This window comes from Protomyctophum bolini (genome assembly GCF_963924005.1).
Source record: "Protomyctophum bolini genome assembly, chromosome: 16".
Taxonomy (NCBI): Eukaryota; Metazoa; Chordata; class Actinopteri; order Myctophiformes; family Myctophidae; genus Protomyctophum; species Protomyctophum bolini.
Window position 1 is genome coordinate 4076602 of NC_137877.1, and position 13577 is coordinate 4090178.

Below are 13577 nucleotides of genomic sequence, written 5' to 3' on the forward strand. Positions count from 1 at the left end.
AGCAAGGCTACTTAGGCCTACTTACTCACATGATACATGTGTGGTTGGATAGTTAGATACCCTCATGTTGTTGCAAATGAGGAATCGTGTGAAAATCTAAATCAAGATGGAGATGTACATCTCACAGAAAAAGCCTTTAAACAAGCATAGTAATTATATATAACAAAAAGGCTTGCTAGATGCTTTGATGTTTGGGGTCGGTTTATTTTCAACACTTTTACCAATGTCTACCAGTATGAATCTATAGTGCGGATCTTGCTATGAGAGAAATAAAGAGAAAAGACGAAGAAATGCTGATTTCTCAGCAGGAGCCACATTTTCAAAGATGATAAGAGGATAACGATAAAAACTAACGCTGGCCCACATTAAAATGCTCCAGGATTTCCAGCCGTACATATCCCGCCAAATTCTTCAGACGGCATCATTGAGCGAGCGTAAACTGTAGTACAATCTTTTGATATTACCATAGAGCTTTCAGCTATTACTGTAGCTGTTCAGTGCCTTTCGTAAAAAGCCTGGGATGAGAGATTGAGATAATGGTCGGTCCTTCTCCGTGACTGTGTTGATGCTTGGCACTCTGCTCTGTTTTTTAATTAGTTCCCAGATCCTGAGAGAAATCGTCTCGCAATGTTATGTTTTCACACACTACATTTAACAGATAATGATGACTTCAGAAACCATGAAGTGTGAAGAATATAGGATTTAATATTGTTGTTGTGGTTGATTTTTCCTGTGTTTTCCACACAATTGTGTGTGATTCATAACAATCCGGAGCTTATATATGACTGACATCTGACTGCTGCCAAAAGTGACACATGCTACAAGCTGTTGTGCATCTTTCACGGCTTGTGTGTGTGTGCGTGTGCTTGTGTGTGTGTGTGTGTGTGTGTGTGTGTGTGTGTGTGTGTATACATATGTGTGTGTGTCGGCATGAATGCAAATCCTAAGCTAAAGCTAAGCCTTTTGCCTTAACCCATTCTGACCTGAGATCAGATTCATACAAGGTTTCCACTGGACACACACTGGTCTGATTAACCCATTCTGACCTGAGATTAGATTAAAAAAAGTCGTTCTTCGATTTTTCTAAAATAGCAGACCTACAAGCTCGTAGCGTGCCACTCGGTGGCGCGCTATGAGCTTGTAGATCTGCTATTTTTCAATAGCTAAAGCATAACATGATGCTAAGTTGCTAACACCAAAATGGGTTCCCGTTCAGAATGGGTTAAAACTGGAGTTGATCCTAAAGAGACATAATTCACCTGACGGAGGGCATGCACAATGTCTGCAAAGCCCTTTAGGTCAGGAAGGATGTTTCAAATGTTGACAGTCAGTGACAGACATATTTTTGACACTGTGTTTTACACAGTCACGCTTTAATAATAATAACATAGTTCAAGACCGAGCAGTTGAGAATCTTCCCCCCTGCGGTTATAAAGAGGTGAGAGGCAGGTCTGCATAGTACCGACCGACTGACTGACCGAGGAGAGACAGCTCTATACCGTAGACCGTGCTGCCGCAGCAGCGCTGCCCACTTCACAACAAAGTATAAATGACCGATTCAGCCACGAGTTAATTCTCAGCCCCTGCCTTGTCTCCTCAGCCCCGGCATGTCTGACTGACTGACTGACTGACTGACTGACTGCTAGCTCCCCTGGCCTTAACACTGCCCGGGGAAATAGGATTCTGGTGGTGGTATCACATCCCCCTTTTGTGTGGAAGAGTTAATCACTTTCACATTGAACCCTCCCACTGGGCACAAATCGATTAGAAAAGAAGGGGGTGTTTTTAGGGGTCTTGTGTTGAGGAACCAATCAGCATGCCGTCAGACGGTTTCCTTTGATCTCAATCTGTCTCTGCTGGATGGGTGTCTCCAATCTGTCTCTGCTGGATGGGTGTCTCCAATCTGTCTCTGCTGGATGGGTGTCTCCAATCTGTCTCTGCTGGATGGATGGGTGTCTCCAGGTGGAATGACTGGATGGAACCTCCAGCTGATTTCCTTGACTATGTTCTCCATTCTCCGCCGCTGGTATTTTCCGCACCGCTTGCCGCCTCCGGCCTGTGTTGAGGCGATAAGGCTTTAACTCCACGCTGACTTTAAGCCAGTCATGCCACTACACTCCATCTCTGATGTTAGCTCTCTCTCTCTCTCGCTGCATGCTTCATAAAGCAGAGAGAGAGAAAAATATAAATCCATAAACAAGAAATCCATTTGATTTGAGTGGTGTACTTTTATTTCAGCTTTTTTTGGTTAGTTGTCAACACAACAGTTTGTGTTCTTGTTTACCTGCATGTGTGTGTGTGTGTGTGTGTGTGTGTGTGTGTGTGTGTGTGTGTGTGTGTGTGTGTGTATATAGTGTGTCCATGCATGATGTGGATGATGTTCATTTGAGTGTCGTTTAATATCACCTTGGTTAGTTTTCAAAGCAAGGTTGTGTGTGTGTGTGTGTGTGTGTGTGTGTGTGTGTGTGTGTGTGCGCTTGCTGTCTCCCTTACATGCATGTGTATACAGTACATGAATGCGTGCATGTGTGTACCGACTGCATGTGAATGCCGTGTGCCTCCATGCACATGCATCTGTTGCATATAATGTGCGTGTTTGTGTGTTGAGCTCATGAGCGCTTGTACGTGCGTGCGTGTGCCAGCCAAGGCTGAATTATTCATGGGGTCATAAAGATGAGTGGTGGAGACAGAGGGACGCTTCATTCCTCTTCATGTAGTCGTTGCCTCCTCCACCATGCAGGCTTCCATCATTGATGAGAACCAGGGGGGGGGGCCGGGGGGCCGCGCGGCGCTCAAACACATGGAATCCCCCCGAGGCCCGGTTTACTACAGAACGGATCACGTCAAATCGTTGACCCAATCACTTTGCAAATACCACCGCCGCCGCGTCTCTGAGGAACGCACCGGAGCTTAACCCATTTTGTGCGGGAACCCGTTTTGGTGTTAGCATTACGTTATGCTTTAGCTATTGAAAAATAGCAGATCTACAAGCTCGTAGCGCGCCACCGAGTGGCGCGCTACGAGCTTGTAGGTCTGATTTTTTTGAAAAATCGAAGAGCGACTGACAGAAACATAGCTTTTTCAGAAGGATGTCAAGATGTAGAAGACATTTATAGAATCTGATCTCAGGTCAGAATGGCTTAACTCAAGCTCATCGCCAGCCCGCCACACATACAAGGGACTTATTTTCTTGGTTGGCGTTGTCGAGACGAGTCGACCGGATTTTCTTTTATTTATCTTTTTTTTCCACTGTTTTTTTTTTCTTTTTTTTTTCTTTTGCATTGGTGCTCATAAGAGGGACGGCGGTAGCTTGTTCATTTCCGTGGCCCACAGGAAGCGTAGCCTTTTTTGGCTGCCTGACAGGGACATTTATTATGTTGTTTGGATTTCACTGAAAGGTAGCGTAGAGTTTAAGGTCTAGCAATAAGACCACCTGTCAGAACTCAAATGCAAAAAGCACCCTAGTGGAATGCACTGCCCAAAACTCCCCCAGCTAGCTCATTCCACTCACTGTCTCACTGTTCTCCGGTTGAATATTGATATGCTATTAAAATGTGATTAAATTAGATTAATGAATTACAAAGCCTCTACTTAATCAGATTAAAAATGTTAATCGAGTCCCAGCCCTATAGGCTATATATATATTATATATTCTGTTATTGTGTTATATTCTGTTGTAGCAAAACAAATCAATCAATGCGTGCCTGCATTTCATCATCTGGTAGAGGCTGATGATGTCTGCCTCATCTTTGAGGCAGCGGTGTTCGAACGGTTTGCGGAGCGGTCTTGATACCGGCAGGTCGCTATAGTTCGTATCCCCGGACCAGCATGTTAAAATTACCACCGCTGAAGTGCCCTTATTGAACAAGGCATTGAACCTCTACCATGAAATGTTCTATATGAGCAGGGCCTGGCTGTAAACAAGTTATTGAGCTTAGTCCAGTTACCCTGAGTAAACATAGTACCTTAGTCCAGTTACCCTGGGTAAACATATACCTTAGTCCAGTTACCCTGGGTAAACATATACCTTAGTCCAGTTACCCTGGGTAAACATAGTACCTTAGTCCAGTTACCCTGGGTAAACATAGTACCTTAGTCCAGTTACCCTGGGTAAACATAGTACCTTAGTCCAGTTACCCTGGGTAAACATAGTACCTTTCCTTTCCTTTAGTCCAGTTACCCTGGGTAAACATAGTACCTTTCCTTTCCTTTAGTCCAGTTACCCTGGGTAAACATGGTACCTTTCCTTTCCTTTAGTCCAGTTACCCTGGGTAAACATAGTACCTTTCCTTTCCTTCCTTAGTCCTTAGTACATGGTACCTTTAGTCCAGTTACCCTGCAGGTAAACATGGTACCTTTAGTCCAGTTACCCTGCAGGTAAACATGGTACCTTTAGTCCAGTTACCCTGCAGGTAAACATGGTACCTTTAGTCCAGTTACCCTGCAGGTAAACATGGTACCTTTAGTCCAGTCACCCTGCAGGTAAACATAGTACCTTTCTTTCTTTCTCTGGTCCCAGCTGGATGTACTGGACCGACTGGGAGGAGGATGAGGTGAACGACAGCATATTATTATTATTATTATTAATATTTTTTATGATGATGTCATCCCTTGGTCCCAGCTGGATGTACTGGACCGACTGGGAGGAGGACGAGGTGAACGACAGCATCGGGCGCATCGAGAGGGCCTGGATGGACGGCTCCAACCGCCGCGTCTTCGTCACGTCCAACATGCTGTGGCCCAACGGGCTGACGCTGGACCACGCCTCCCAGACCATGTACTGGTGCGACGCCTACTACGACCACATCGAGAGGATCCACCTCAACGGGACCGGCAGGATGGTGAGAGCTTCCCCAACGTAACCACAGTGTTGTTTTTTATTTTAGTTTTAGTCATAGTCTTTTCAATGGTTTTCATTTAGTTTTAGTCACATTTTAGTCACCGGCTGGAATGCCTCTGGAAGTATTCCTCCCCATGTTAATGGATGGGGTCAGAAATCTTAAAACATGAATAACTCAATGATTCAAACTATTTCTCGGAAAATAGCCAATCTTGCGCGTCTCTGTGAGCTTGTAGATCTGCTATTTTTGGAGCATGACATCTGCACACAAACAAACATGAAATGACTAGTCTTTTAGTTCTGCTGGATCTCTTCTGCACTATAGTCACACCTTAATCATAGCTGGGTATTTTTTTATTTTCTTTTTTTTAGCCTTTATTTAGATTTCGTCAGTGAAAAAAAAGGTAGTGGACGAACATTTTTCATCATAGTTTTAGTCTACGAAATTCACGCCGATGGGGAGTTCCAGTTGTATGTGCATATATATATATATATATATATATATATTAAAAAAGCAAGAAAACGGGCGATTAATAAGTAAGTAGGCTAATGCAATTCTAAACGGTTCAGTGGGCAAGGGACCGTTTTTAGCTGCGACTGTGTGACCTTGTCTCTTCCAACTAGGCAGGTGTGGGGAAGTAACTCGGTACATGTACTCAAGTATACGGTATACTTAAGCAGCACTTTTCAATACTTGTTCAGTACAAGCACTTTTGCTTTGCGATACTGTGAATATCTATTATGCACACCATGGTGCTGCAGCATAGTCTACTGTGTAATGCGATAATGTGGCCTTTTTAACATTTACTGTATTCGTGTTTATTTCTTTATCTTACCGTACTATTATCTGGGGGGCGGGGACTGTGTTTTATTGGTATTTTCTCTTTATTTGATGCAAGGCTGACCCACTTTCCCCCTCAGGGATGAATGGAGTTTATTCTGTCTCCTCCTATCCTACTCTTTGCAGACCTTGGGTCAAATTACATTTACAAGCCAATTCCTGGTCTCTGAAAACGTTCTTCATTTATTTGCTCGGGGCTCGGAGAGCGACCGGTAGCGGATCATTGGATAATGCAAAGAGTGGCACAAAGTTTAGACTATATACAGTATATCTCAAAGTCAATTTCATACACTTCCGACAGACAGAGAGACAGTTTATCCCATTTTGATCGGGAACCCCTTTCGGTGTCAGCATTATGCTATGCTTTAGCTATTGAAAAATAGCAGATCTACAAGCTCATAGCGCGCCACCGAGTGGCACGCTAAGAGCTTGTAGGTCTGCTATTTTTGAAAAATCGAAGAACGACTGACATAGAAACATAGCTTTTTTTCAGAAAACTGTCAGGATGCAGAAGACATTTATAGAATCTGATCTCAGGTCAGAATTGGTTATCTGAGGCCGCGACTGAATGTGCGGATCGAGTTGTCCCTGAGCTTTGAGTGGATCACCACACTGTTTGAAATAAACGCTGTGAACAACAATATAAGCGACCCAGTTCCTGAATTCTTCTTGAGTCAGCATTGAGTCAGTATTGCTTGAAAACACTGGGGTAAAGATTTGTTTCGGTTTGTTATAGGCCTACGAACTCAAATAGCCAAAGGTTATATCAGGTTAAAGTGACTGATGTTGATGTTATATTAAAGGTATAAGGGTAATCAGGGGGTCCCCAGCATAATTTATGCTATTAATATAGCATCCTTTTAACCACATTGTATACTTTGGCTATCAAAATAGCAGATTACACTGCTATGTCACTTCGTGCCATGCTATCAGCTTGTAGATCTGCTACTTTAAAAAATTGGGAAAATCATATTCTTAACATTAACATCATATTCTTATAACATTTGGGAAAATCATATGATGACAGATTTTTACACTAGTCCACTAGTCCCATCCTAACATTTTAGTCTAGTTTTTATTTGTCGACTAAATTGTCAGTATATTTAGTCTTAGTTTTAGTCGTCATAGCTTAGTTTTCATTTAGTTTCCATTTAGTTTTCATCAGTGGAAAAAAGGCAGTCGACAAACATTAGTTTTAGTCTTAGTTTTAGTCGACGAAAACAACACTGCCCCGGATAAAACTTTCAATCACGGTTCTTATATGAGGCGATCTAATTTTTATGCATAATTTTATTTGCATTTATTTACATCAACCAATAACTATATTGTCCACGACGTTTATTTATTTGAATCTTCCTGTGCTCCTTTGCGCCCCCTAACCTGCAGGTGGTGTACAACGGCAAGGAGCTCAACCACCCGTTCGGCATCTCCCACTACCGCAGCGCCATCTTCTGGACGGAGTACATGAACGCCTCCGTCCACCAGCTGGACCTGACCTCCGGCGAGGTCACCCTGCTGCGCAGCGAACGGCCGCCGCTGTTCGGCCTGCGTGTATACGACGCCCAGAGTCAGCAAGGTCAGAGGTCACTTCTATACCTAAAGCATTATGTTATACTTTAGCTATTGGAAAATAGCAGATCTACAAGCTCGTAGCGCGCCACCGAGTGGCGCGCTACGAGCTTGTAGGTCTGCTATTTTTTGAAAAATCGAAGAACGACTGACATAGAAACATAGCTTTTTCAGAAAACTGTCAGGATGTAGAAGACATTTTTAGATTCAGTTAGGGGAAAAAGATTAACTCACGTTTTCTGTACTTAGTAAAAAGGGTAGAATGTAGAAATACTCTTGTTGTGTTGCAGGTAAAATGTCCGGAATTCAGAATGTACTTGAGTAAAAGTACAAACTTATTGACATCAAAATGTACTTAAAGATACCAACAGTAAAAGAATACCCAGTATGCAGAAATGTGGCATTTCAAGTTTTCAAATGTATGGAAAATCTTTTTGAGAATATCAGATCTACAAGCTCACAATGCGTCGCATCGTGAGGAAGATTATTATTTTCGAAAAAGTGTACAGTATTTGTTTAAATGTTGTTTTTATGTGGACACGCCCACCAGTTCATTAAGTATGCCTGGTTTTCTGGTTTGTGGTGATGGGTGGTGATCCACCTGAACTGAAGCCACACCCACAGCTACTGTTGTATGATAAATGGTGGATGGGTTAGGGGAGGGGATGATATTGTGATGTCACTATATCACTGTTTTTTTGTTTTTTGTTTCATCGGCACATTTGACTGTCAAGGTTTCAGCCTCCAGGAGGAAGAAACCCTAAACTACAAAGGGAAAAAACATCATTGAACATAACTAACAACCACACCAAGGGCTCTAAATTAGGACCGTCACCTCATAAAACACATGACAAACTGCCACCACTGCTGATCAGCACGGCCGGTGACAGTGATTGTGTTGCTGCATGCACGGTGGTTGTCTCTCTCTCTCTCTCTCTCTCTCTCTCTCTCTCTCTCTCTCTCTCTCTCTCTCTCTCTCTCTCTCTCTCTCTCCCTCTCTCTCTCTCTCTCGCTCGCTGTAGCCAGATCTACCTTAGAGCCGCGGTTTTTAGACAGCTGGAGGATGGAAATTAATCTCCACCCGTTTTCCGGGAATCTGTCCGTCTTGGCAGTCAGCCGCGGAGGTATAGAGCTTCTTTTCCGTCCACCAGCTGTCTTAAAAACTCGGAAATGACGAAAAAACACAGGTTCTTCTGTCCGCGGCCGTCTGTCGGCCGTTTTCCGCTCAGGTGTGGAAACGGTGTCTCACTGTGTTTCTGACATGAAGCGTATTGGAGGGACTGGGAGGGACTGGGAGGGAGGGATGCAGTTGAATATGGCAAACAATGCTGGATTCCTGCTGTTGTTGTTGTAACTAGTTGGAACACTAAGTAGATGACTAGATATTGAACATGTCACTAAGTAGATAGTGCTATGTACCAGATAGTGTATAGCAGCAGAATTGTGCAAGATGTGCATTGGTTGAGGTTGGAGAACCGCTCCGGTGCTCAGCAGCTAGTAAAGTAGTCTAGGCACGATTTGTGTTGTAATTTGCTGCTGTTGCCGGGCAAGAAACCTTGTATCTCCATAACAACTGTGACCAGATTTGACTGAGAGCCTGCCATCACGCGAACTACACAGCTTTTCACCACAGGAGAAAATGAGTTAATAGCACAGGCAGACTCTTCACATACTAGAGCATGTCTGAAATAAGTGTCAGAGCTGAAATTGACATAAATTGAAATAAATGCCCAATCATGTAGCTAGGTGTAATGTTAGAGACCACTGAAGACATGTAAATATGAAATACATGCTTAAACATGTAGCTAGGTGTAATATTAGAGACCACAGAAGTGAACCTTTCAATCCTGTTTTCTCAACTCACTGTTTCTCTGCAAGACATTATTACTCTATAAGCCATACAGTATCTCCAAACTGAACAACCAATATGTCAATTTGAAGCTATATGATTCCCTGCTTTCATATGACATGAAAAAATGAACGGCTGACCAGGGGGAGGCAGTGTAGAGACCAGGATTACTGAATGTTTTTTGAGGGTACCCAACTGTTTTGGACATACAAGGTTTGCGTCTGGTAGGTCTGGCGGCCTTGTGGAAACCTGTCTGCCAATTAAAGAATAAATGTTATTTAATTGACAGACAGGTGAAGCCGTGTCTAGAGAACGCGCTCTGCAATCAAGGACCGTGGCTAATTACTGTAATCCATGTTCATGATAAAATGAACAAGGAGAAACACCGCCGTTCAATCTGCTTGGAATGGTATCCATTAGCATGTTCAAATGTGATTATTTCGGGGGTTCACAGCCTGGAAAGTTTGGGAGCCCTTGTTGGTACTGTACCCCAGTGGTCCCCAAAGTGGGGTCCGGGGACCCCCAGGGGTACTTGAGGGAGTTCCAGGGGGGACCCATGCTAAATGATAATTTGCTACCAAATGGACCCTTATGGGTCTGTAACTCAGAGTGTACAAATGGAACCAAATGGACCCTTATGGGTCTGTAACTCAGAGAGTGTACATTTGTACACTCCCAGAGTTAAATTAACAGTGGTTTTACAATATAAATGGGGGTCCTAGAGAGAGAAATGCCATTAAATGGAGGGTCCGTAGCATAATGCTTGTTAAACTGGGGTGTCCGTGCAATTATTAATATGTTTCGGAATCACTCCTAGAGTCGTAAAAATCCTCCCTTATCGGGGTCACTGGCATATGTTTTTAAAGGGGGGGGGTCCGTGGCCTAATAAATGTTCATTTGGGGGTCCTCCTTGACACGAAAAAGTTTGGGGAACAACCACTGCTGTCTTTACCCAATGGAAGTGGGATGTTGAACTGAAGTATTTAGCTTCGGTTCGAGCCATGTGTACAGTAACTGTAACTGTCTAATGTAGCAGCAGAAAGCTGCACTGCCACAGATAATGAGAGGCAGCCGGGGCCAAACATGTGCTGCTGCCGTGGGGTCAGCGCTGCCTCATTCACTGGCCGTTCCTTAGTTCCCCCAGCGTTCCATCCGCGTCACGCCGTAGATTAATTGGCTGTCCAATCCTCTGAGCATTACCCCGATTGGCCCCCTTCGCAAAAACAAGAGCGCGTTTATCTCATTGGCTCAGGCACTGCCTGTTGGGGCTTTAATGTTAAATGGAAGTGACAAACGTTGTCTTCATGCTTCAACTTTATATATGTGACAGTTTATTTTAAGTGTGGAAAAAAGAAGAAGAGAGAGACATATTTTCTCCCCAGAGGATATTGTTTGTAGGGTAGGTTTTTGTTTCCAAAAAGAAAAAAAAAAAAAGACAAATTATTCTTCCAAGAAGGATAAAAATGTCAAACAGCTTTCCCCAGCATTGTTCCCTATAATTCATGTGACATGTGGTTACATATGATGCTGCCATTGGCACCTCCATCCGTCCCAGTACAGGAAATTAGTTTTGTATGAACTATGAAGGAAACATTCTCTGGTGTTGTTGCCGCATTTCCAAAGCGACCTTTGAACCACCGCTTGGAGGAACAAAACAGACAACACAAACACAACAACAGCAGCAGCGAGGCGAGTCGAGGAAAATCTGGCGAAGTGAAGTGAAGTGAGCGAGCGAGACGAAACCTTATTTTGGCTCTTTCATGTCTCCAGGTGACAACGCGTGCCGGGTAAATTATGGGGGTTGTGGTACCCTCTGCCTGGCCGTCCCAGGAGGCAGAGTGTGTGCCTGCGCTGACAACCAGGTCCTGGAGAAGAACAATGTCACCTGCACTGGTACGTATATATATATATATATATGTATGAGAAAAACACAGGAATGAATCCAGACGGCGAGCCACACGAGAGAGGGAGAGAGAGAGAGAGAGAGAGGCTCAAGAGAGGCTTTGCCGTCCCCGGCTATATATATATATTATATATACACTGTAATCCTAAATGCATCCTACCATCAAATACATAGATGTTCTTCTGCAAGCTTGTGTCTGTGTGGGGGATAGCGAATAAAAAAGATACAGATTCAAGATCATATAAATATGGTGCTGCAGGATTTTGTAGGGAAAGTGTAAAGTCCCATAAGGGAGGGGAGGGTGCAAACTGGATCTATTTTTTTGTCCGTATTTCACACATGATGTTCTACTCAAACAAAGCACCAACATTGTACAATTTAAGAGGATGTACAAAAATTACTTACTTAACTATTACAGAGTGGAGGATGAGGCACGTTGATTGTCTCGGGCTATACTTGATTTCTTAATTATTATACTTGATTTCTCATTTATTGTTCTTACATACACATGGACACATGTACGTACGTGTGTATGTATGTACGTATGGATGCAGTTTAATTTGGATTATATGTTTATTGCAATTACTTATTGGTGAATGTTTAAGATGGGGGTAGGAGTAAATAAGTTTTTACTTCTTCCTACTCCTTTTTGAACTTCAGGTGCAAGACCAATGATCACATTGTTGTCATTATAATTGTCTTATTTCATTAAAAACAGAAATATACATGCATTGTGGTTATATATATATATTGTTTTTTTTTCTTATTTGACTGTCTTACCTGAAGGTTTCAAAATAAAGATAATCAAATCAAATCAAATCAAATAAGCAAAACTAAATAAATCTACAAGCTCATCGCGACAACTTTCTAATCACAGTTGTATGCACGGCACCGTCATACTGCTGAATATAAAATAGGGCTGAAGTGGTTATAACTCCCCCGCCAACAAAACAAACAATCAAACAAAAACAGATAATCTGTTGTTACGCGGGGCGCCGATGACCTATAGCTGCATAACATAGGCTCTAATGAGATTAGAAAATAAATCTATTCTCCTTAAATACTGTAGACTCTCCATATATACAGTATGGGCTCTAATGGGATTACTAAAAGATTAGCACTTTGGTGATTTGTTGTATTTATTATCTCATAGGTACTTTGAGGTGAATCATGGATTAATTTGCTTGTTCCAAAATGTGACATTTACGATGTAGTATTGAAGTGTAATTTTATTGTGCCAGTTCCCACTTGTAAAAGAGACACAGCCTCAATGTGTTTTTACTGGTTAAAGTAAAAGGTTAAATTAAAAAAACAATGCCGCCATGGTGGAGAGTAGATTGAGGATTTGATTCCCGAGCCTGACGACCTTTGCTTCGTGTCTCTCTACCGTGTACTATCAATAAAGGCAGTAAAGCCCCCAAAAATATAATAATAAAAATGTGTTATTGGTTTTTTCCTGGTCTTTGAACTCATATGACTCATGACCTGTTGTTGCTGTTCCAGAAGTGTCCACGGGGGGCGGTCCGGAGCCTCAGCGCTGTAAGGACGATGAGTTCCAGTGTCGCAGCGTCCAGCGCTGCATCCGAGACACCTGGAAATGTGACGGAGACGACGACTGTCTGGACGGCTCCGACGAGGACGCCCACAGCTGCTGTGAGTATCTGACGCACGCCACACACGCAACGCACGCACGCACGCACACACGCAACGCACGCACGTGCACAGAACGCGTGCATGTGTGTACATACACAGAGATGCAAACGGAAAGCTACTGTACACGTGTCTCCATTCCTGACACATAATCTGTGACCAAATTTGACTGAAAGCCTGCCATCGCGCAAACTCCAGCTTTTCACCAGAGGTGAAACACCTCCTTTTTTTTATGAGTTAATAGCACAGGCAGACTCTTCACATACTAGAGCATGTCTGAAATAAGTGTCAGAGCTGAAATGTAAATATGAAATAAATGTAGCTAGGTGTAATGTTAGAGACCACAGAAGACATGTAAATATGAAATAAATGCTTAAACATGTAGCTATAGGTGTAATGTTAGAGACCACAGAAGTGAACCTTTCAAGCCTGTTTTCTCAACTCTCTGTTTCTCTGCAAGACATTACTCTATAAGCCATATCTCCACAACTGGTGTGTCAAACTGAACAACCAATATGTCAATTTGAAGCTATGATTCCCTGCTTTCATACGACATGGTAAAAACGAAAATTCAAAAAAATCCAATGGCAGTCCCTCAGTCAAATTTAGTCATCTATTGTTGCTGTCGGGCAGAAACCTCTTATCTCATGAATGTCCTACTTCATCATGACACATTAAGTGTCACACAGAAGCAGTGAAAATAATAGCTGATCTACAAGCTCACTATTTTAAAATAATAAAAAATAGCAGATCTACAAGCTCATATAACTTGTCTGGTCTGCTATTTTTGAAAAATCGTAAAAATGCGGCACAAATCTTTGAATAGGTATATATTCTTTTCAGAGCGAACTTTTTTCTTTTTTGACCTCAGGCCTAAGCAGTCAATAACGTCCCATCCCCCCCTGTACTGTCTCCCCTTTAATTT

At 42.7% G+C, this 13577-nt stretch overlaps 1 protein-coding gene across 1 annotated transcript in view; it reads left to right on the forward strand.

Moving 5' to 3' along the window:
* The window catches only part of lrp1bb (low density lipoprotein receptor-related protein 1Bb), a 634358-nt gene that overhangs the window by 284372 nt on the left and 336409 nt on the right, over positions 1 to 13577 (forward strand). Inside the window, exons 13-16 of the mRNA XM_080786185.1 lie at positions 4622 to 4841; positions 7068 to 7257; positions 10870 to 10992; positions 12506 to 12655. Of these exons, the coding sequence (XP_080642311.1) occupies positions 4622 to 4841; positions 7068 to 7257; positions 10870 to 10992; positions 12506 to 12655 (683 nt within the window). The remainder of the gene's footprint in view (positions 1 to 4621; positions 4842 to 7067; positions 7258 to 10869; positions 10993 to 12505; positions 12656 to 13577) is intronic.